Genomic DNA, 24,845 nt, shown 5'->3' on the forward strand with positions numbered 1-24,845 from the left:
CCTAGTCTAACAGCTCCTCAAAGCTTTAGAGGTGCACAGCAAAACCTCCAAGTTTAGAGCCAAAACCAAGGTCTTCTGGGCAGTTTACTGCCAAGCAAAGTGGGGATAAATCACAGGAAATGTTTTTGTGCTGTGTGAGGGGTGGTGGGGTGGCTAAAGAATTTTTAAAGGAAAATAAAGTAAGGAAGTAAAGCTGAATATCTTTAAGAAGGCATATATCTGTGTGGAAAGTTAAGAAACGAAGGTGGAAAGCATGGTGGAAGAGGGGAAAAGGAAAGAGAATAAATGAATCTGTTATAGGAGCATACTACCATTCGTCCATCCAATTAGAAAACACAGAAGGTGCTTTCATGATGGAGATCATGTAATTAACACAGAATTAAAATATTGTAGCAATCTGGACAGCTGCTGAGTCTTATTCTTATTTACCCCCTGACAACAAATGAATTAACAAGGGGACATTACCCTGGGCCCTCCTGACCAACAAGCAAGAACTGTTTGGTAAAGTAGGAGTAATAGGAAACTTGTGAGAAAAAGATCATGTCATCCTAGACCAGACAACAGCCAAGAACACGAATTCTAAAGAAAATCTTATCAGTAGCCCAGAATTTGGGAAATGGGCTCTCTAAAAGTTCAGATAAATAACTGGTAGGAGAATAAGAATGAACAGGTTAGGGGTAGATGACTGTGTGGGGATGGCTCTGGGAAACTAAATTTGGCAATATAATCCTGACTCCTTGAGGAAAAGGAAAATCCATGTAAAGAAACCACTCGGTAAGGAAACCAGGCCAACTCAGACTCATAAGGGACACGTAACACAGCACCAAGTCTGAAAATACTGTCTGTCTGCCTTTTACGAAGCTTCAGTGCATTCATACCTGGAACTACAGATAAAACCTAATGTAACAAACTTAAGAATAATACGTGAGACTATAGCAGCAAATAAAACAAGTGGTGATGACAGGATTGTCATGAAGGCAGACTAAGAAGATCTTGTGTCATAAGAGAAATGCTAAGGTTAACCTTCTGAATTCTACAAAACTATGAAGCAATTAGATATAATTGTCATTATTACTAATAACAGCCACAGCAACAATATTAAGTGCCAAGCTCTGTGCCAGGCACCGTGATATATGCTTTATATGCATCATCACATTTAACTCTTGTGATAATCCTATGAGGTAGTTTTACTATTATCATCCCATTTTACCCTTGTGGAAACTTCAAACAAAAATAAAAACAAAACAAAACAAAAACCCACACAAGCAAAGTAACTTGCTCAGTCACCTAACTGGTAAGTGAGTTGAACTCGGATCCATCTGACTTTAAGTCCGTACTCTTAACCAGTTTACTGTGTGGCCTTCATATTGTACCCTATGTTTCAAAGAAGTAGAAAAGAAAGATTCCCCTAAGAACTTAAAAGAGAAAGTTAAAGATAAATAAGAGACACTTAGGAAACATAACTCTAGTGGAAGGTCAAAGTAGAAACTAGATATCAAAATGATTTTGATAAATCAATGTGCCAAGCATGTGCAGTGGGTTCTCACAGAAGTCTGGCCATGTCTGTGATGCAGTGCAAGAACCACAAAGTTTGGAGTAAGAAGACAGGGCTGAGATTCAATTAAACAATAGCTGCTACCACGCCACCATCACACAGGCGAACGATTGCTTATAGGTATGGGCACAGAGGACTCGATGTTCTTTGACAAGACACCCCCAGCCATCAGAGATGAGCTAGAGTCTCATGGCTTTGAGTGAGGCAGGGAACCAGCACAGCCTTAGGAGGAGGAGAAATCAATGAATAGTAACGATATAGCTTGGCCATCACCTATGGAAAAAAATTTCCATAAAATTAGACCGTGTTTTGCCAGCTATGATGTAATAATGGTTTTAGAAACTGTGAAGGATGACTAGAACATTCATTCTCATTTCCATCACTTGTTCAGTTTTGAGGAAGTGCTCTCAAAGAACACAAAACTAAAATATAAACCCAATTATTTGAGTTCTTTTAAACTATTTCATACCTCCCTTACTTCTATGTCCTCACCCCTGTATGAGAGCATGGAATGAAATTAAACAGGAACAAAACCGAACTGACAGCTGGAGAGGCAACGAGGCTCAAGAACAAAGAAAATCTTGAGGGCTAATAAGTCTGAATGAAGAAATCAGACATCATAAAATTCTCCATGCCAAACATCAGTGCAGCAATTAACCCTCAACTATATTTTGGACAAAATCCCTAGGAGCTGATGGGGCTCATCACACTGTAATTCTGAGTCACTGTCAAATATCAATGAGAAGCAGGTGGTTCTGGAAAACCTCTGTGTGCTTTGCTTGGGGGGAGGGAGTGGTGGAGTGACATGTTTTTGGCATAACAGGAAATGTTGTTCTCAGAAGGACTAAAGAAAAATGAACAACTTTCTCATCTCCCAGCAATAACCAGCTGGAAAACATAAAGAGTGAAAAAAATTCCCATTCACAATAGCCATAAACATAAAATACATGGGATTAAACTCACTAAGAAATATGAAGGACTTGGCAATGTGACACTAGGGGCCATGCTGGTTTGTCCACCATCTCCCTAACACCTACGGAGGTCCTAGCACAAGGTTGGCACTTTATAAACATTTACTACATCAATAGTGTATATAAAAAACCTGAATAAGTACAGTAAATATCAGGTTCTTCGGTTTTGCAAAGATGTCAATCCTACCCTACTAAATGTGTAAAACCCAATCAAAATCCCAACAAATGGACATATGTATATCTAAATACAGATGTACTTACATACACATAATTTTTTTTTATAGTGAGGGGCTGAAATAGGGATAGGTTAAACTATAATAATTCTGAAGGTCATCTACAATCACATATGAGTGAAGAAATAGAAATAGATCAGAAGAATTAGAAAGGTTAGAGATACACCTAGTATATATAATATCTCATTATATATTATGAAGTGTTTTAGATGAATGGGGGAAAAGATGAACTATTTAACAAATAGAAAATTAGACGTCTCTGGAAATAAACTAAATTAGACGCCCATTATATACTATTTACCAAAATTACAGGATTGAAGACTGAATTATAAAAAAAAAAAAAAAAAGGAGAATCAGTTAAAGAGTATGAATCAACATGCATATTTAATTCTTTTATCTTCCAAACTTCTAGTAAAATGATAGTAAAAGGATTTTTTTAAAATGCATAATAATGCCCCAAATACCTGCACAAACGGGAGAAGTCACAAAAATTCTGGAAGCTAGCAAGTCAGCCAAGTGGAATTTAATTTGAAGAAAGCAGAATCCTAGGTGAGAAATAACCTAATTCGATACTACAGAATACGCAAAGGGATCAGGCACTGGTGGCAACAGGTACCCCTGAAAACGGGGATGCAAATAATCTGAAAACTAGAGGAACTAAAAACTAGCATCAGCCTATAGATCACCCACCCCAGCCTTGAGAAGGTAAAATAGAAGACCTGTACCCATCTTTATCCTAGGAGATAACCAATCACAACGAAAGATAGAAAGAAGTACTATACTGAAAAATGGTATAGTACCTGCCTACTTCTCTCTACCCCTCTTCCCCATAATCAGCTCCTGGTACAATCAAGTTCCATCTTCTAGGCCTGAGAGAGATAGAGAAACACCCCAAAATACTGACACTGTAGGTTCCCCAATGAAATAGTCCAGCAAGATGACTAGTGTTCACATATGGTGAGTGAAGTCCAAGCCAACAAGCCTAGTTCACACACACAGAGCTTTCAATCAGCCCAACCGTGCCCACTATCTGATGCCTAAGACCAGATGCTGTAGGAAAGCCTCTGATTTGAAACACAGGCTCTGCTTCTGACACGGAGGGTCAAGGTCTGAATACGCCAACCCTCAGCAAATAACCACTACAAAATCAGGACAACATACAAAAAAACAAATGAACAGGAAAACCTCTCTGTGGGCACTGGACAGTTAGGGAAAGCAGGTGGATTTAGAGAGGAACAGAAACTTGTGGTTTGGCCAGAGGGGAAGCCACAGCGGCAGAGGTGCAAGTCAGCTACAAAGCTGATAAAAAGCCACTGTCTTTCTAACCAGAAGCACAAGGAGAAGGAGTCGGAGCAACCAGGACTATCAGAGGGTGAGAGGCGATCTTCAGAAAGTAGAAAGACAGAGAGGTATACCCTGGTCTCTGGGTATAAACTATCTAAGTCTCTGGTTGACCTATGACTCCCACATGCTTACTAGAAGACATCTGAGCTAAGACTGGAGCTGCTACCTATTAGAGATTGCCAGAATTTGTATTTTCAATCTCACCTAGCTAGCTAGATACCTCCAAATAAAACCCATCAACATCTTCATGGCAATTAACAGGATCTTGAATCTCCAAAACAAAATCTATAATGTCGAGGGAAAAACTCAAAATTATGTAACATGAATAAATAGGAAGAATGTGACCCGTTCTCAAGGGAAAAAATAGATGTCAGATTCAAAATGTTATGATTATCAAACAAGAACTTTACAAAGGCTATTATAATTATGCTCAATGAAGTAATGTATGCAATGAATGAAAAGATAGCAAATCACAGCACAGAAACATCAAACTAAGAATCAAATGGAAATTGCAGAACTAAAATACAATCTCTAAAATAAAGCATTAGATAGGTGTAATAAACATGTTGGAAACAAGAGAGAAAAGAGTCAGAAAACCTGAAGACAGACAAATTAAAAAGAGAAAGGACTGAAAAACAAATTTAAAAACAGAGCCTAAGGACCTCTATGAAAATATTAAAAGGTCAAAAATACAGGTAATTGGAACCGTAAAAGAATCAAGAGAAAGGGGCAAAAGGAAAAAAGAAATTGAAGAAATACTGACCAAAATCCTCCCACATTTGATGATACATATTTACATATTCAAGAAGCCCAGTGAACTCTGTACTGGATGAATTCCACCCATCACAGTCAAACTGCTAAAAATTCAAAAGAAAAATCTCACTAGACTGAGTGAAAACAACACATCACATACAGGAAAATAGCGACTTAAAGACTGCAAAATTTCTTATCAGAAACCATGGGGGCCAGAACACAGTTGAATAACACTTTAAAGTGCTAAAAAAAAAAAAAAAAAATGAAAGCCAACTAAGAATTCTAATATGAAAGACAGAGATATAAACAAAAAGAAAATTATGAGTTGGAGAAAACAAACATTGTAGGGAGATTAAAAAAAAAAATTCTATCATGATTAATTTCAGAAAGACAAAAGAACACATTGCACCAGTGAAATAACCAGTTGAATGCTTTAAAAATTGAAAAATTAGAGAAAAAATGTTCTAGGAAATTAAAAATATAATTATACAAAGAAAACCTAGGGTTAAAGCTGGAAGATGAAATTAAGGGAATTCTCTCAGAATATATAGTAAAATGTAACGAGATGGAGAGTAAAGAGAAAATCAGGTGATCAATCCAGAAGATCTGGCATACAAATAACAGGAGTTCCACAAATATAAAACAAAACAAAACAAAACAAAATAATGAAAGATAAAATTCAAGAAAATTCCCCAGACCTGAAAGAACTTAGATTTCATATGGGAAAAAACTACTCAGTATTCAATTCAATGGCTCTGAGCAGATGAAACTGCTGTGCTTGAACACAAGGGGAGATTCAGACTGCCAGGGTAAACTCTGGAGCTGAATTATACGTAACATATAGGAAACTAAGCAATTAAATAGATGGGTAATTTTAGCTTCAGGGAAAATAACTATCATGCAATAAAGAAATAGTAAACAGGATACTACATGACTAAGCTATAATTTAGCTTTTACATAAGTTCTAATAAACACTGAATAAAAATCTAACTCAAAGTATTACATGGCATACTGGGAAGATGGGAAGACAAGAAGTTGTATACGTGGTGTTTGAGGGGCAGTGAATGAAAACAAATACTCACTTCCATAGTGAGAACAGATAATATCTAAAACTGAAAAAAATCAAGACATTTTAATTACTAACATTTTGTATATATAGCTATAAATACCAAAAGAAACAGCATAAGAGTGTAAAGTAACTGGTTCTAGAGGTGGGAAAACTTGAGAGGGAGGGGGGAATAAATTAGAAAATGCATTTTTTCATAAATCTAATAGAATAATTTGGCTCTTTAAGTTTTGTGCATTTATAACTTTAATAAAGATAAAAAACAAATTAAAAAGAGAAAAGTAATGATGATATTAAGCCCAGAAGAAGCTGTTAGATGGTACTGGGGTAAAGAAACCATAAAAGAAAATACTTCAGAATATTTATTATGATTGCAATGGTTGAGAGATGGAGAAGCCTTTTAAAGCATATTTAAACATTTAAAATTATTTAAAGCTGTTTGAAGACAGAGATTTGACTATTATAAACAAAAATCCATACCCATACACTAAAAGTCAAAAATGACAACGGGGAAGTATTTGTACCATATTCTTAAGTAAATAAACAATTCCTATAAATTAATAAAAAGGCAAAGAGCAACAGAAAATGGAGAAAGAACATGAATAAACAATTCACAAAAAAAGAACTATAAGTAGCTATTATATACGAAAAAATATTTACCATCATTAATAATCAGAAATACAAACTAAAGAGAGAGAACATAATTTAAATATTTTTCTAAAAGATGTTTTGGAAATATTTACCAAATGCTTTTAAAATGTACATCAGAATTTATCCTAGGGAAATAACTGGAAATATTCACAAAGAATGCAAAAGGATATTCAGAGTTCCTTAAATGTTGAAAAACTGAAAACAACTTAAAAAACAGAATATCATGCAGGTCATCAAAATTATGTTGCAGAAAAATAATTAAAGAAAAATTTCAAAATGTATTACATAAAAATGTGAGTTACAAAGGAGAATGTAGAATATGCAAACAAACAAAACTAAATATATGTATGTGTAAAGAAAAAAAAGACTAAAAAAATAAATGCCCAAGTGTGAATGGGGGCTTTGAGCAGGTGGTGTCATTTTATGTGCCGATATTTGCAAGAGATACTATAGTACTTAAGTAATTTGAAAACAAAATGATCAATAAATGATAAGGAAAAATAATATAAAGGGCACTAAATAAAGATACTTATACTTAGCAAAAGTGTGTTTGTTACACTGGTACTCATTTTGAGATAGTATATTTCTGAGAAGTGTTCTGGTAATGGGTTCCTAATCTACAGTGAATTTTTAAAATACGAAACTGCTTTACCAGTTTTGATTTATTCATTATGACTGCCTCAAAGAAAAAAAATCATAAAAGTCTTAAGACTTCTAAAAACCTCCACTATAGAGCTCAAAGAAATTATTTTATTGTCTAATCCAATTTCAGAGAATTACTTATATAACATTAAATGTCAACATATCTCATAGTTCAATTTGTCATTTAATACTCTTTCTATATGTGATAAGGGCAAACAGAATCTTCAAGGACAAGAATATTTAAGACGACTGAGATTCACTATGATTTTACTTTAAGAAAACAAAGCAATGCCTAGGCTAACAGTTTCTATGATCTTGAAAATTCTTTTACCAATAAGAGTAAATTTTTAAAAGTCCATTTATCATCTTCAGATCATTAATGTATCCCAATGACCAGAAATATAATGTATAGTGCATAATGTAACAAATGTAGTACCTACACGGAATCCAAATAACCCACATAACACTGTAGACTGTTTACCTGCATGAGTAATAAAATTTACTCAAGGTTCAAGAAAGTACAGGAGTATGGACAGGAAAATAAACTGGGATGCCACAGACTAGTGTATCATAAACAAGGGTATCATAAACCCTTAGAAGGTTTGCTGAAAAAGGTCAAAAAATATTCCCAAATCATTTCTCTACGAGTTATCAGATTATGCTCTTAGCAACTGATACATAGTTATGCTCCCCGGGATGTATATGTCTCATCATTAATTATTAGGCCAAAAAAAAAAAGCAAATAACATTATTTTCTTAACCTTTTCCAATGCTATTTGAATTGTTTTTTCCAACTAAGAAGAACATAATAAACATGTAGAATTTCTTTTTTAAACAAATCAATAGTTCTCTTTACATTATAGGCTATGAAATTCACTCTAGAGAGTTAAACTTGGGTATACTTGCTCATAAGCTTTAACTCTGAATTTTAGTAAATCTTTAAGAGATTCCTCTTCTCCATTTCTGAATGCTTTGTTATTAAAGCATAACTTTTGAATGAATCAAAAAGGTATCAAAGAAAACGCACTGCTTCAGCATCTGATGCACAGCTTTGACACACACTCACCTTCTCTGGATGAGATAATCTTCCAGGATATCGAGACAGCGCACCATCTGGGAGAAGATGAGCACTTTGTGGCCACCTGCAATCAGCTTAGGGAGCAGTTTATCAATCAGCACCAGCTTCCCTGCTGCATGAATCATGGCTTGCAGCTGAAAGTCGGGGGCGTCAGAGCTGTGGGTTTTTCGGAAATCTTCCAGAATTTTCTCCTCTGCCCCTAAAAAGAAATGGAACAGAACTATTCCTTGAACAAACCGTAAGGATAAAAGCAGCTCTCTGCTTTACAGATCCTCAGAGAAACAAAGTGAATTCTTAGGTTGTGGACCAACAGTCCAGTAAGGCAATGCTGTGTGTGTAACCCTTATCTGTGCCATCAAGCAGAGGGCTCTGCAGTGGTGGCAGGTGCAGAGAACATGGGTACTGAGCTCTCCTGGGAAGTCTCACTAAGTAGAGAAAGGATCTGAGATATCAAGCTGACTCATGCAAGTAAACAAATCTTCTCAGAAAGCTTAAAGATGTATGTATCTTTTAATGCTATAAAAACTAGCTATTAACACATCCGAGCAACATTTTGATTTAAAGTTTTATCAAAAAGTTTTATAGTAAAAAAAGCTTCCCACGTTCTCTAATTAATACAGGTAACTGTTCATTCATCTGCAGAGAGTTTTAATCTCATTGCATCATGATCATTTACTCAACCAAGTAACACACTTCCCTATCCCAAAGTGGAAAGCGTGGGCCGAACTGCAAGTAGACGAAGGACAGCAGACTGATGAGTTAATAGCCCATCTTCTGACAGGCAGAAAGCTAGCAGAGGTAGCCTCAAAACGTGGCTCTCTGTGCTCACTAGGTAGACTGCTTAAATAGATCCAGCAACCTCTCTGAACCTCAGTTTAATACTCTGTAAAAAGGTGAGAATACATACATCCTGGCACTTAATGGGAATTCAATATGTAAGATGGCTGGTTATCAGTAGCTTGTGGCACAGGCCCACCCCCGGCCTGAGTTGCTCCCTGCTTCCTCCATTTACCATTGATCAGGTAGGGATGGTTACAGCACTTTCTCAGCTCCATCATGGTGTTGATGAGGTTGGGCATGTTGTGCTGATTTGCCCCCTTGGTCAGGAAGGAAAAGTTCTTCTCCAGGATAGCACGGTAGTACTTTTTCTGGATATTAGTCAGCTCTACTTCAATGATCGTCTCTTGTTTGGGAGCAAGGTTCTTTTCCACGTCATCTTTCAGACGCCGAAGCATCATTGGTTTCAGGATAGACTGCAGTTTCTTCACCTGTCCAGGGAAATCCTGCTTTAAAGATTACTGGAGTATTCTATCCTTCACCGTACTGGGGGAGTATTCTATCCTTCACAGTACTGGGGGAGGAGACTAAATGAAAGCTCATGATTGATTCCTGAACACAAGGACTGAAAGGAGAAAAGGGATTTGGTTCTAATTCACAAGTAGTTATTGAAAAACTATGTGGCAACCTTATAAGATGTGAAAAAAGACGTAAAAGACATTACTTATTCTCTAAAATAAAGAAAACAAACCTCTCTCTCTCACGTGCACACAGTGCAGTAACTACCTGGACTACTTAAGTCATGTTAGGAGGTACAAGTGACATATAAAGGGAAAACTTAGATGCCGAGCAAAGAAAGAACTCCAGGCAATCTGGAATGGGAGAAATGGATGAAGGCGGAGAAAAGGTACAAACTTCCGGTTATAAAATAAGTTAAGTTCTGGGGATGTAGCATACAGCATGGTGGCGATAGTTAATACTGCTGTATTACATATCTGAACGTTGCTGAGAGATCTTAAAAGTTCGCATCACTAGGAAAAAAATTTGTAACTATGTGTGGTGATGGATGTTAACTAAAATAGATTTACCATAGTTATCAATTCATAACATATAGTCGTTAAATCATGATATACATCTGAAACTAATATATATCAATTATATCTCAATTTAAAATAAGTAGAGGCAATCTGGAACAGATTCTTCCTACATCTTGTAAATAACAACAGCAGCAAACATGTTTGGTGCAGCAGCATGCAGAAAGCGAATGCTGTAAGGCGATCCCTCCCATTTCATCACGTAAGCTGTCGCATCAGGGGCACTTGGAGCCTGACAGTATACTTTGCTATGATTTGTCTGTTCTTCTAACAGCCCAGGCCTGGACAACACAGATCTCTCTCGACTCACTTGCCTGCACTGACAAGGTGACTTGCTCCCTCTCCCAAGAAGACAATGACAGAGAAGGGATTCAAAGTCAAGTCACCTGAGTTAACCCTGAGCTAAAACATGATACCAGAAGATTAATCCTGGTGGGAAAATAAAGGAAACTGTAACTGCAAAAGATCAAGTCATAAGGCATGATTCCGAAACTTTTAAACAGGTAGATTCTGAATAAATAAGTTGTGTATTGTGCCGATGCTTCCTGGAGAAATACAAAGAGACTTACAAAGAGTGGCTTGGAAGAGTCACTTACTGCAGCAGGCTTTAAACAATGATGAATAAACTTTACCTTGAAAGCAGATGCTTTCTAGAACTTTTATTTACTGTCATTTAAAATATAGACATTTGATGCCATTTTTGTGGTTTTCTCCTAAGTAACCCCAATATTAAATCTAACCCATTTTTGAGGCTTTTATTTTACCAACTACGATATTTAGGAATCTCATCCCCAAAATGGATAAGGAAATACTATTTAGGAACCCAAAGAGAAAAAATACAGCTAGATAATTATTAAAGACTGGCACAAATGCCAATCTGCCACATGCTGGGTTCAGCTTTTGCCCTTCGCTTGGTTCATACCTTGAATCATTTACAGTATACTATGTGCCAGACAATGTGCTGGTTAATACAACAAACACAACTTTGGGGAAGATGTGGGCCTTTTCCTCAAGAAGGTCACTGTCTAGGAAGAAGAAAAAAATGCATACCACAAAATAAGTGTAATGGGAGAAGTGGATGCATTTCTAACGATCCAAAAATGGAGAGAGGGATGGAGCTGGCTTTTGAAGGCTCAACAGATAACTGCAAATGTAGAGAAGTGGAATGCGGTTTGATTATTCACTGCTCTCAAAGTCTGACTTGCCACAGAAATAGAAACAAACAGACTGGAACCACAGAGTGTACTCTTGACATCTGTTAGTGAAATTCCCAATCTTTCTCAGTCCCCAAATTCTCTGCCCCAACCCACTATTCACCATTGCTAGATTAATCTAACAGAACTATTATGTCATTCCTGCAATCAAAGCTTTGCATTGCTTCTCTAATATCTACAAAGTCTTAAACCTGCCTTTCAAGATCTTCCCAAAATAAAGCCTAAACTCCTCTGACCTCATACTTCACAATCATCCTTCCAGTTTCCAGCTCAACCAGATAATTCCATAATACTGAATAAATTCCACTTAATAAATAAATTCCATTTTTTCTCTATATAATTATTTCTCTTTCTACCTACTGAAAACTTATCCATTCTTCAAAGACCATTTTCAAATTGTAATCTGTCCACAAAATCGATCCTGATTCCCACACAAATATGACCTTTCTTTCAAGTCTCAAGTCTTCTGTTATTTGTTCCTCTTGTGGCATTTAAACTTGTGTGGCTTATTTCTGTACTCTCTAGTGGAGATGTCTACCCACAGTAATAGCTACTTATTAATGTTGGTTGGTTTGAATCAGCTTTGAATCTGATAAACTAGACTTAGGACTAGATCTCTGAAAAGTGAGGAAATTTAGTTGATATGAAACAAAACTGGACTTCCCAAGTACTCTAGTATATATGACTGCCTTCTTTTCCTCACTATTCCTCAGTATTTGTTGTACTCAAAAAGATGAGCCTGGGAATATGTTGCAAATTATGCAGGAGGAAGGATGAAGGATGAGGGAAGCAGAAGAAAGCACCACGATTCTGAGGCCCGAGCTATGAGCAAAATCACCAAACTTACATGTGAGATCAGTGAAGGCAAGAGGCCTGATACGTTAACGTAAGATATTTTCGATGTTGATTCATTTATTCTTTGGGGTAATACAAGCTGGCAATAATCAGCTTACCCTTTTTAATATAAACAAAATATAAGTTAAATAAAGGACGTTAGACTTGCTAACTCCTGTCCCCTCAATGGCTTCTTTCCTCACTGACAGAATCATCACATTGTCTCCTCAATCCTTCAGGCCCCTAGTTACCTGTTCCTCTGTTTTCAGATCTCCAAACTCCTCCAAGAAAGCAGTCTCTGAAGGAAATTGTGATGGCTCCAGGAAATTTAGCAAACTGAAGAGCTCCTCCACAGAGTTCTGCAAGGGCGTCCCAGTGAGCAGCACTTTGTGTTCCTGCACGAATTAACACTACACGATAAACAGTGTTTGAGCCCCCCAACAGGATGTTTTGGTGGGAAAATGAAGCCAGGGCATTCTGTGCTCAATTCGGAGCAATTCTGTTTTGCTTTTATGAAAAGATAAGGTGCCAACATTTCATAGGAGTACAATCAATAAACAGATCAAGATTCCTTTTATATCACTGATTTCAGCAGCAATTTCATATTAATTAAAGCAACCATTCATTCATTCATTATTGAATGCCTACCCACCACATACTGGGCACTGTGCCAAGACAATAATGTTAAAAGGCCATCATCTTTGGTACCAGATCATTCAGGGTCCTGGAAACAAACCAAAATACCTTACGTTTCTAGGTCACAAATTTCATGGTATTTAAGATTCCTCTGAGTCCCTTTGAGAATTGATCTGTGGCAAAGGTTAAATTGTTAACCCAGTTCATAACGAAAAAAACATTTGATTCCTACACTATCACAGCTCTAGAGGAAAATCTAGAACAAACAGACTATGCACGATACCCGACATGCACAATGGCTGAAGAATGCTTCCTCCATAGTGAATGGAAGGAACCTTGTTTACGTAAAAAGCTTGCAGCTCTCACCAGGGCCATGAGCTTGAGACCCTCCAGAAGTTTGCAGTTCCTATTCTTCAATCTGTGAGCTTCATCAATTATCACACAGCTCCAGTGAATCTTCTTTAGCTCCGGGCAGTCTGCCAGGATCATCTCAAATGTTGTGATGACGACATGGAACTTGAAGACTCCCGAAAGGGGGTTTCCCTGAGGATGACACAGAAGGCAAAGCTCTGGGCCGTGGCTATAGTATTCAGCTAATAGGTTATCACTGGATTAGGGGAGAGAGCACTATCAATGCTGGGCCCTAGGTGAGAAGCCAGTGAGCAATGCTCTTTCTCACTTGCGAAAAGAGAGGATATAAGAGTGAACCAGCTATTTAGACGAGAAACAGAAGCAAGAATACATGCCCTCACAAAGGTGAGAGCGATGAGAAATACGGGAGGCACAGCGAGGAAGTGTTTTATTTATTAATTTCCATGATAAGCAAAGCAGATTCACACACTGGGTGTTGATTTACACATTTCCAGCCACAAGTCGGTCTGAAGCATGTACAGCTTGAGGGACCAAGGAAACCTTCTTTGCTACTTCTCAGGTATAATTAATTTCAAGTTGTAACCTGAGTTCTAGCACAGATTCAAAGTAATGATCCTGAGTCACCTGGGACAAGTGCTACCAGGCAAGGACACATCTTTGTCTTTTAGCCTGTCTCAGTGTTGCCATCGCATTTAGAGCAGAGCTGCATCATGCTGGAGCACATCTTAAATTTCTTCCAAGTGTCTCCTGCTGTCTATGAAGCTCCTGGGGAGAGAGCACTAGCTTTCGTCTGGATTCATTTAATTTTCACCTTGCTTAATTATAACACCCAGTGCCCAGGACAAGCATACTCAGCAAAGTGATTATATTTAACAAAAGCTTTAAGAAAATTCTATTGTGCTTTTAACAATCCGAATCTTTCCCTGTCAGATCTGTTAATCTCCTCTCCAAACTCCCTGGCTTGGAGTCCATCCTCCGTACACTAATTCTTCTCACTTTCTTCACTGAGCACATAACAATTCAGAAAAAATCTTCTGCATGTAAAAGCAACTACAGAAGCCAACCAAGAAGCCAAACTTTCAGTGTCCTAAAAAGAGCCTGTGGCGTATCTCAGAGAGTGGAAAGCTTGCCCTACAATTTCTGTTTTATTGTAAATTAAACTACCGTGGAAGAGCAAGAAGTCTGCCTCAGTGAACATAAGACTCTACGAGGTCAGGCAACAGTAACCCGAGGTACAGGGCATTAAAACTCCCAAAGACGAGAGACAGAATGGCTGGTTTGAGCTATGACATCAGGCTGTCACTGGGCCTCTGTGATTCGTGTCAAGGCTCACCTGTGCATCTCTGTACACCATTTCATACTGCTGGATCATCTGCCTGCTGATCTGGCTCCCGTGGTACACAATGGCATTCATCTCTGTCCACGTCCGGAACTCCCGCTCCCAATTCGTGATGGTGGAGAGAGGAGCAATGATGAGGAAAGGGCCGTGGATTCCCCTGAAGAATATTTCTGAAAGGAATGTGATGGACTGGATGGTTTTCCCTAGGCCCATCTCATCAGCCAAAATACAGTTTTTTCTGAAGAGAGTAAGAAATACAGATAATTCATCATCAATGTAGGAAAGAGGAAGAAGTTGGTTATAACTAAAAAGATACTTCAGAAGCACACCTTGACCTGTAAGGTCATGAGTAAAGATATTATCAGCATTTTCCAGAGATGCTACTGAGGCGAGTTATTATTATTATTCATACCTTGCCTACTTCCAAGAAGGAACTACTGCAACTTGCAAGAAAATACATAAAATAGGTCCATTTAAATATAAACTAAAAACATTAAAAGTTAAAATCATCATGACACAAGAAGAAAAAACCAAATATGCCTCATACTGAAGCCAGTTTCTGTACCTGACAAACTTCACGGAATAAAAGCAAAAATAAAATAAGTTACATGATTCTCATTATCTATCATTTTTGTGTTATTGAAGAACAAACTTTTAACCTGCATAATAAACTCCTTATCATAGTAAAAATGTTGGTCTCTTTCAGTGATCCAGAATCACAGACTGCACAGAGCTGTGACACGTGAAGCGGAGTGGCCCCCATCCGGTCTCACCCCTCACTATACAGATGGGCACCCCAAGGCCTGGAAAGCCAAGCTCTGAGCTATGCTCTGAGTGGCACTGTTAAGTGCCAGAGATGCTAGAATACAGATAAATCTCTAGAGTCACATCTTGGTGTGTTCTCCATTAAAACGCACGAAGTCGGGGATATCTAAAGAACGTTCCTTTTGGCTGGAGAAATACCTAACAAAAAAATAAAGTTCTGGTATGACTAATGTGCAAAGATTACCAGCCTAAGTCAATGGCCGTGATGCCCTCTCTCACCACCTGCTACTGCTACTCCAAGCGGGCGAAGGCAGCAATCTACCCCCAGGTACGAACATTTGGTAAAAAACAATCATGCAAGAAGACGGGAACAGTTCTGATTCCTCACCTGTTATACCAGTTAAAAAGAAGCCAGTTCATTCCCTCCAGCTGGTACTCCCGGAGCTGGTTACTGTTCTTGTACTCGCGAGACTTCTCGAGTTTCTGCCACGCGTCTGAAGCAGGCCGCTCCTAGTGGAAGAAAGAAGCAAAATACAAAGAGAATGATAATGGGGAAAGTGGTAAATCTCAAAATATTGCCCTAAAGCTGCCTTTAAACTGCAGTTACTATTTTCTAATGTGCAGGTCCTATATTTCCTAGATTTCATCAGATTAAGAGTACTTCTATAAAATTTGCAAGTAATTAATGAAGAAGAGAAACAGACCCACCTAAAATGGTGGTCCATGCTATACTGTTTTACTTAGACTCTTAGATGTCATTCCCATTTATACTTTTAATTTCCCTGCAAGCCAATATTAGTCAGGTTTTTTGGTTTCTATAGACAGAATTTCTTTTTAATTTCTTTGTGCCTATTGCTATCAGCTCAGGAAAAGTACAGTGGGTTAAATGTTTTGTTGATTAGGTTCTAGAGTCAGTACATCAGGGAAAAAGCCTGGATAATCAAAACTGCAAATTCTTTAAATTCTCCATAAATACAAGAACATTCTTGTTCTTTTTCTATATGAAATATCAGTTTCTAAATATAATTGATCTTTTTTCTACTGATATGAAATGCCATATTTATCATATACTAAGTTCAGATATATCAATGAAGCTATATCTAGATTCCTCATTTTGTTTCACTGAACTATTACTGCAATAAAAGCACACATTTTAATTACTATAGCTTTACAGCTGATGAGAAATCATTTTTTGAATGTCTTAGCTTTTCTATCTTACTATTCTGTGTAACTTTAGAATCAATTTTTTGAATTCTCTTAAAATCCCATTGATATTTCAATTAATCTAGAGAAAATGTAAATCTTTAGGTATTGAGCCCTCCCATCTGAAAATTCTACTCACTTAGGTATCATATTATTTGGACACAGACTTGGTTATTTTCCTTATAGATAAACTGAGCCCCTAAACTGACATGTTAGGTGGTAAAAATAAAAAAATTCTTAGCTATCCCTGTAGTTATAAATGATAGTTTTGAACTGTAGCCTTTCTAAACAGTAATTTGTCTTTGGTAGTTCTACTTTAAGGGATCGGGTTAAAATTTACACCTGAAACATGTGATTAACTAAAACTCAGCCACGTGCATGTGAAATTTAATTGAATATTCCCAAATATATCACTGATATTTGGAGATAAGTGTAATCTGCCCATGGTCTTTTATAAAAACATGTATCACAACTGACCTACAAAATTACTCCAGCTGTAGTTAGGCTAAGCTGTCTGAAATAGGACTCTGCTGGATATTATTACCAGCACAAAGGTATAGGTGTTTTTAGAAAGGAGAAAGTAACTTATTGCGTCCAAAAAATTAATTTTAAGGAAAAAGCTTTTAAGGAACAATATTTCTATATAAAATCTGCTGTTCTATTTGCTTACAGAAATTACATTCTTCTTAACCTACAGGAACCATTCAGCCTGGATCCTTTGAGTCCATGGCAACCCACTGAACTGGGCATTCTTTCTTACTCTACTAGATACTATGGGGAGACTTCTGGAATGTCCCTTATCTCTTGTGACTTAAATGGCTCACTCTCAGCATTGTAGATATTGTAGGGAAGAATTTTACTGCAGATTTCTACTCTGCTGCCTTGGTAGTGCTCTAGATAGATATAATCCAGTCATTCCTCTAGGTTTTCACCTCATTCCCCAGTGCTAACAGTTCTAGCTTAACATCGCCTACTGGCCAGAAATTTCAGCCATCTAAAAGCATAAGACCTGAAATCAGCTACAAGTTTCTGGTGCTTAATCTGACTGCCTCGTAAGTGGTATGGGCTACAGGAAACAACTTAGCCCAGGGCTCCACAACCTTCTGTGGCTAGTTAGTTAAAATCGAAAGAACAGAATTGATTTTTGGTCTCCAAGGTGGGTCTTGGCTATTAAAAGACTGCTTCTCTTCTCTGTACAATCATTACTGACATTCTTATTTCTTGCTTTCTCAAAATTCCACATTTTACCTATCTGTAACCAATTTTTACCAAAAAGCTTTTAGGTATAGAATGTCCTGTTCATCAAGACTGGTAAGGTCAATCTCTAAACTTCAAAGCCCAGAATAAAATCCCTTTAAAAATTATTATTCAGGTAAAGTATCATTTGGAGCCTGCCCTCAACATAAAAAGACAACTTTAATTATAGTTTTTGCTATCATTCCAATTTAGAACTTTTGAGATAAAATTTCCAAAAGGTGCACTTTACACGAGAGAAAATTTTAGAAACAAAAAGAGCCAAGTATAAAATGATACCGTGGTTCATTGAGAGCTGAGGACAGCAGCATCACAAGAGCGAAGGGGTAAAGGAAAAGAGAAATTGACTAAAAACACTTAAGAATTCATATTCTTGCCAAAGTCATGTAGTCTGAAGAAATAAGTGGGACTCGGGCTGAGTAAGAATCCAGATTATTTCTGAATGGTAACTTATAATTAGCTTTAGAATGAAATTCTCTCCACTCTCTGCTTCCACACTTGTTCGTCTCTGCATTGTGCCATATACCTCAATTAGCCTGCTGCCCCATTCGTCCACGTACACACATGCTTCTCCTATTAGACCGTGAGCTCCTAAGAGTAAGGCCTGTACCTTTTTGCTTATTGTATCTCACACAAGAATCAACCTGCAGCAGATGCTTAATACATGACAAGTTGAATAAAAAACGGACAAGTTATATAGGAGAGGGTTGAAAGAGAAATTTATTAATCAATCATGTAGACGAAACACTATAAAATACGTAGGTTTCTAATCACCATTCTGCATCTGGTGATACCTTTACATACTTCGTATGCCAAAAAGCAAAAAAACAAAAAGAAAACACTGCTTTTGGATGGATTCTGACAGTGATCTAAGTTCCATGTGAGGTCTTCTGAATCTTAACTCTTCAGTGATGTAAAAACAATAAAAATACTAATAGGAAACTGGATAAAATTTTTCATATTAAAATGGTGATTTTTTAAAATAAAAACTGATCATTTAACCTATAGCTAATTCTTGAACAACTCCAATTCTCTTCCCATGTTACATCTAAACCAGGCTCCATCCCAGTTCTATCTCCTTTTGACTGTTGATATTCTGTATACTATTTTTCAGGTACTCTGGAACATTTTGCAGTTCAGTGGTAATAACCCAGAATCAGAAAAACAAACCAATTCAATGACTGTATATTGAAAACCTACATTCTCTCTGAGAAGTCCCAGGGATCTATAGATAAAGGACAGTTCTCACCCTTAAGAATATTCCAGTTGAGTAAAGGATAAATCCAAAGAAAAGAGATCACTAATAAAGCAAGAGATAAGAAATAGGAAACAAGAAAAGATACAATTTACTGAGCTTCTTTCCCAAGCCAGGCATTTCTTACACCTTCTACCTACGGACTCCATACAACAACCGTACACCAAGAAATCGAAGCTCTTATCCAAGCTTCTTAAATGCTCCATACATCAAAGTAGAGCCGAGACCTTAAGTTGACCTGAAATGCTAGCAAAATCTAGTTTGGGGAGAAAAACACCTGAAATGCCCGTTCACTGGGGGAGTAGCCAACGGTAAGAGACCACAGAAACCACTGAGGTGCACAGCCCAGTAGACATCCAGGATTGCTAAGTTCAAAAACCTACATTGTTACAAGAGGCGCCCATGAGAGATATGGATACGTTACCACATGCTTAATTTCAGGGAGAACTTGAAGAGATTCGAACTCTCTAACTTTTGCAGGATCCACATCTTCCTCTAACTCCCATGTGCTTTCTTCGTAAGGCAGTGAGCACCACTTTACCAGGTAATGCGTCACTTCCTATGGGAAAGAGGAGAGAAATTTATGTTCTTTCTACTCGGTTAAAGAAGTAGATCATACTCTGGCTGACCTATAGAAAACCACATACAATGCATGAATGCCAGTAAAACAAAGACCACAAGTTCACAAAACAAAGAAATTATGAGATCAGAAGGGAAGGTACTTTAGGAGAGTCGACAGAGAGAAAAACCCACCTCTCCCGTTTCTGCATCCTTGGTGTGGGCCACCTCCAAGATGCGATCAACTTCTATGTAGTCTGGGTTGAACAAGTCTTCATCAGGCTAACGCAAACGGAAGAGAATAGTTTAAAAAGTGCCCCCTTCCCTCGAATTCGACTTCCCGTGTTTTATCTTTAAGTGACCCCCTACTCTGGGCCCTAACAGGAAACACAAGACAAAAGGTTTACTTGAGACTAAAAGCCACCTCACAGACATCTATCTCTTCACTGTCACCGAGTCCTGCTCTCCACGACTAAGTTTAAAGGAATCAACCACACCTATACACTGCACCATGGCCAGCGTAAAACTTCTCTGTTGGTCATACAACACTCTGCAAAACTCAGCACAGGGAAGATTCCCGTTTTCTTACTGCTCCCTGTATCAAAAATAACCCTTGGAAACTCAGAATTAGTTTCTTTTTCTTAATATCAACAACGATAACAGTTAACACTGAAAGAAGGCATGAGGGGAGCTTCTAGAGCTTCTAGAGTATTGATAACTCTATTTCCCAATCTTGGTTACACAGGTATGTACCCCTACTCCCGGCTCACAGTAAGCTTGAAATTAAACTGGCAATATCCTTTCTCTCCAGAACTGCTATCTAGTCATTTTCCCCACTCCGAAGCTGTAAAAATCTTTAAAAATACAAATGTATGACATTACATTTATTTACTGTCATTATATTTCATTCATCTTGGCCTGTCCAGGTAAGCCTGAACTTTATTTTGCCATTTATTCTCCCATCACTGGGTCTGGTTTTCAGAAAGAATCAAGGTTCAGACAGATGGCCTCCACCCCTGTGGAGTGTGGGAACTCACACCCCCTCAGCCTGAGTGTCCCTCATATGGCTACCCTTTTCCCAGGCTACCTCACGAAGCACCTGGAAATAATGGACATGAAGAAGCTCTCTTTTAAAAAATAAGTTATTGTTTATTCCTAAAATATCATTTATCCAAGTTATTAATAAAAATGTTAAAGAGGTCAAAACCAAAAACAGTGGTATAGGAACCACTCCCCACTACTCCTCCTTAATTTCACAAGGTCCTCCAATCTTCTCAAGAGCCTTTCGTCCCCGCAAGAGTAGGAAGTCCCGTCACATTATTTCTGTACAGCCTAACACAATTTCCTCTATTCTCAACCAAGGAAAAATCACTCCCTTGGGAATACACCAGAAAATAGACACATGGGGTTTTGTTAGCTATATTAAGGAGTTTGGATTTTATTACAAGAAAATGGGAAATATTAAAAGTTCTGGAACAGGACAATGGCATAAGCAAACTCTCCCCCCCTTACCTGGGAACGGCCAAATAATTACTGAGCACTGACCCTGTGCCTAATACCAGGGATAGAAATATGAGGCAGACAAACATGGGCCCTGTCTGTCTCACAGAGCTCAAAATGGAAGATACAGACATGTAAACAAGTTGCTATCCTGCAAATACTTGCTAAAATAGAGCTGTGAAAAAAAATGTTCCCAGAGTGGAGGGAAAGTATTCATCAGGGCTTCAGGATGGTTTTTCCAATTCTAGTCGCCCCTTTCCTTTCCTATGATTTCACGGCACCTGAGTACACACTCGCAAGGTCTAGTATTGGTGACTACATTTTAAGAATAATTTTTATTGCTTCTTTTCTTCAAGTTACCTAAATAAAATTTTAAAACAATGTTAAAAAAATTAAGAAATAAAAATCACCACAACCCCATCAACCAGAGACTTTGTCATTAATAACTGTTCTCCAATATCATTTTTACTAGCTGTACTGTATTCCATTCTGTGGGATTTATCATAATTTAATAAATGTCTATTATTTAGCACTTTGGTTTTTTTCCCTCAATTTTTCACCAATATAAATAATGGTTCACCTTTGTTTAATTCTTTGCACAAAGACATGACAGTTGCCTTAAAATAAATGACAGAATTAGAATTGCTGGGACAAAGGACATACAAATTTTTTTGACAGCTGATATCTGTTGTCATACTGCTTTTCCTACAAGTCAAACTAAGCTATGTTCCCACCCAGTGATGTACGACTACCAATGAGTAATAATTATTTTTAAAACCTTCAAATATCTGATAAGTAAAAACTAGAAGATTCTCATTTTAATTTACGTTTCTTTGATTACTAGTGAAATTTTCTACATTTTTATATGGTTAATGACAAATTTTTCTTCTTTTCTAAATCCCATGTTAATCTGTCCATTTTTTTCTATTTGGGGTTTTATATTTTTCTTATTGAGTTATAAGAGGATTTGTTAAACTTTGCCATATGGGTGTGTATAATGTACATGTATATGTATAAATATAAACAGGAAGGTTCTCATACTAGGTAGGAAAAATATACGCCATGTATGTATGTGTGCATAATTTAAAAATATGTATATGTACATAATGTATATACCTATTTCCTAATTATTTACTTTAAGATTTGTTTGTGGTATTTTTCTAACGTATACATACTATAGATCTGTTTAATATTCAAATCCATCAATTCTTCCTCTTGCTGTAGGTACCATACTTAGAAATTCCCAAGTTTGTATAAATTTATTTATTTTCTTACATTTTAGTTTTGTTTTTATTGTTTTACATTCAAAATTTAGTTCTTTTAGGAACTGCCCTTTGGCGGGGTGGAGATGGGAATGAAAGAATCGTGTGCACTTTCCCCTTGACCTGGCTTTTTATCAGTATTCTGACCAAGATGCAGGCTCTTATTAAGAGCTGCCAGTTTGTAAAGTCTGATCCTCAGGCCTTGGTGGACAATTTGTTTTGTTTTAAATCTGGACTATTTTGTTGCAAATCAGTGCACACTTAGCAATTTGACTTGAGCAATAGATCTGGACTTCAACTTTAAGAAACTCACACCCAGTATTTAATACTGCAAGAAAAGCAGTGGTCAAATCAGTCAGTAAATATCGCTTTACCTCAGTAAAAATGTGCTTCATCTGGGCTTGTTTATTCCTAAATCGCTTGATCTTCTGTGCGATGCGAGGATCCTTTTCGAGCTCTTCCATTGTGGCCCATTTACAGTGTAAGTAGGAACTATCCAACGACATGTGAATTGTGAGACAAGCAAATCATTGAGCTTTCAAGTGTTTCAATAAACAGGGTGACCAACTAACGCAGAAGCAATGGGGTGGTTTGCTGTGAAACTGCTGGAGACAGGGCTTAAAGTGACAATTTGCCCTTAAGGGCAAAAACAGAAAACAAAATAATACAGCAATTCTAAGCAGTGGATCACTCTGCAGCTTCTACATACAGAAACTGGCTCAGAGTGGAGGGAGGGCAGAGGTAGGCAGGCTATCATTCATACATGTTAGTGAAAGTTGGCAGGTAGCAGACAAAGAAAGAAAAATGCAAGAGGAAAAAAAAGTATAGGCTATAAAGGACAGTGGTTCTCTACCCTGGGTGTAAATAAGAATGGCAAAAGAAGTTTTTAAAAGGAACACCAATCCCTGGGGACCTACTCCCAGAGTGTGAGCCAACAGGTCTTGAGTGATGCAAGGGCTTCAGTAGTTTTAAAGCTCTCCAGGTGATTTTACACACAGCCAAAGCTGAGCACTACTGTCTGGGGTGGACTTCAGTCAACTAACATGTGTGGGTCAAGCCTTAGGGGCCATTCTCGGAAAATACATATAATGTGATAAAGAAAAGGGAGTTTTATTGATGTAAAATTCAAATATGAATAATACATTAAATAGACGTACAAATTTCTATACTTAACGTAGAATAGCTCCAAGTCAAATGGGGGTTCTCCTGGGTGAACCTGTAACCAAGGGCAAGCAGTTATCAGCCCAGATCCCTGCCGATCACCTTTATGTGCCAAAAGAAAACAGGTAAATCAACACCTCTGCCTGGTTTTAGTACAGACTTCTCAAGGATATTTTCATTTTCCCAGGTCTTTTTTTTCTGACAGCTATTGAGCAGGTTTTTCAAAGGCTGACTACACAGCTAGCTGTAAGGTTTAAAAAAAAAAAAAGATCCTCCTGGTGGTCTTCTGAGGTCCAGACTGGGACAGTGTTCAGCTGATAAACCCAGGCTGGCCCAGGGCTGTGAGTGCTATCAGCACCAGAACTAGGTAGAGAAGTAAGAACATGCATCTCGAGTCCCTCCTGTCACCCCAAAACCCCAGTGGTATTCAGGCTCAAATTAAAGTTCATGTTTGTAGAGACTTGAAGAAGAGATGAAACTATGCTCTCACTGGCACCAACATCCTCTTTCACTCCAGGAATTTTCTCTAGAGGCTCCCTACAATGACGCTGAGCTATCTAAAGAAAAAAAAATCCCACAATGTTTTCATTAGGACTCTTTTGCCATCTCTTTTTCTTGACCCTCTGCTGACTGTCATTGGGCTACAGCAACACTGCTAGGATCACAAAAGAGAAAAAATTCAGTTTGGGTCATCCTCAAATATTTAAGAATTTTATGTCCTAAATATTCCACGGGGGTAAAAATAAGTGCTGACAAGCCAATGTTCATGCCTAGCTCTCATTCCAGCCAGGAATGAGCATTCCAGGTTCTCCAGCCAAATATCTCTTTACAGAGGCTGTAATCTGTGCTAGTGATATAAAAGCCAGACACATCAGTCACTGACCTCCTGGACGGTCTTAGACGCCAGGATCTTCTCAATAATGTTTGCATCATCTTCTGGAGGCTCCTGGAAACAGGGGTTAAAAAGAAAAAGAATCATTGGCACCACAGAATCCAAGAAATAATTCTGTAAGAAATATCGCAATAGGTACTACTGCATGGAAAAGTTCACCTTGGAGTAGCAAGGCCTCTCTCCTATCAGCCCACAGGGTGATCAAAAGATCCAAAACATTCTAGCCTCTGGGACCAACCCGATCATCACCTTTCCCTCTCACATGAGCAGAGAAATTATTCTGCTTTTCAGATTCTTAATTTCAAGTCTGCCTTTAGCATTGCTACACTTTGTCCTAGGACTTCCCTTCTCTGCCAATATAATTTTCAGAAAGGCGTAATGGAAAACTCGGGGGGCTTTAGAATCAGAAAGTCCTAATTCTAACACCTACACTAGC

The 24,845-nt window shown here is 37.7% G+C and overlaps 1 protein-coding gene across 1 annotated transcript in view; it reads right to left on the reverse strand.

Moving 5' to 3' along the window:
- Positions 1–24,845, reverse strand: part of CHD6 (chromodomain helicase DNA binding protein 6) — a 175,004-nt gene that overhangs the window by 63,617 nt on the left and 86,542 nt on the right. The window contains 11 exon segments of the mRNA XM_025039666.1: positions 8,282–8,492; positions 9,306–9,561; positions 12,464–12,607; positions 13,215–13,391; positions 14,554–14,797; positions 15,713–15,834; positions 19,461–19,595; positions 19,790–19,876; positions 22,731–22,848; positions 23,514–23,572; positions 24,401–24,463. Of these exon segments, the coding sequence (XP_024895434.1) occupies positions 8,282–8,492; positions 9,306–9,561; positions 12,464–12,607; positions 13,215–13,391; positions 14,554–14,797; positions 15,713–15,834; positions 19,461–19,595; positions 19,790–19,876; positions 22,731–22,848; positions 23,514–23,572; positions 24,401–24,463 (1,616 nt within the window).

This window comes from Pteropus alecto, unplaced genomic scaffold (genome assembly GCF_000325575.1).
Source record: "Pteropus alecto unplaced genomic scaffold, ASM32557v1 scaffold45, whole genome shotgun sequence".
Lineage (NCBI taxonomy): Eukaryota > Metazoa > Chordata > Mammalia > Chiroptera > Pteropodidae > Pteropus > Pteropus alecto.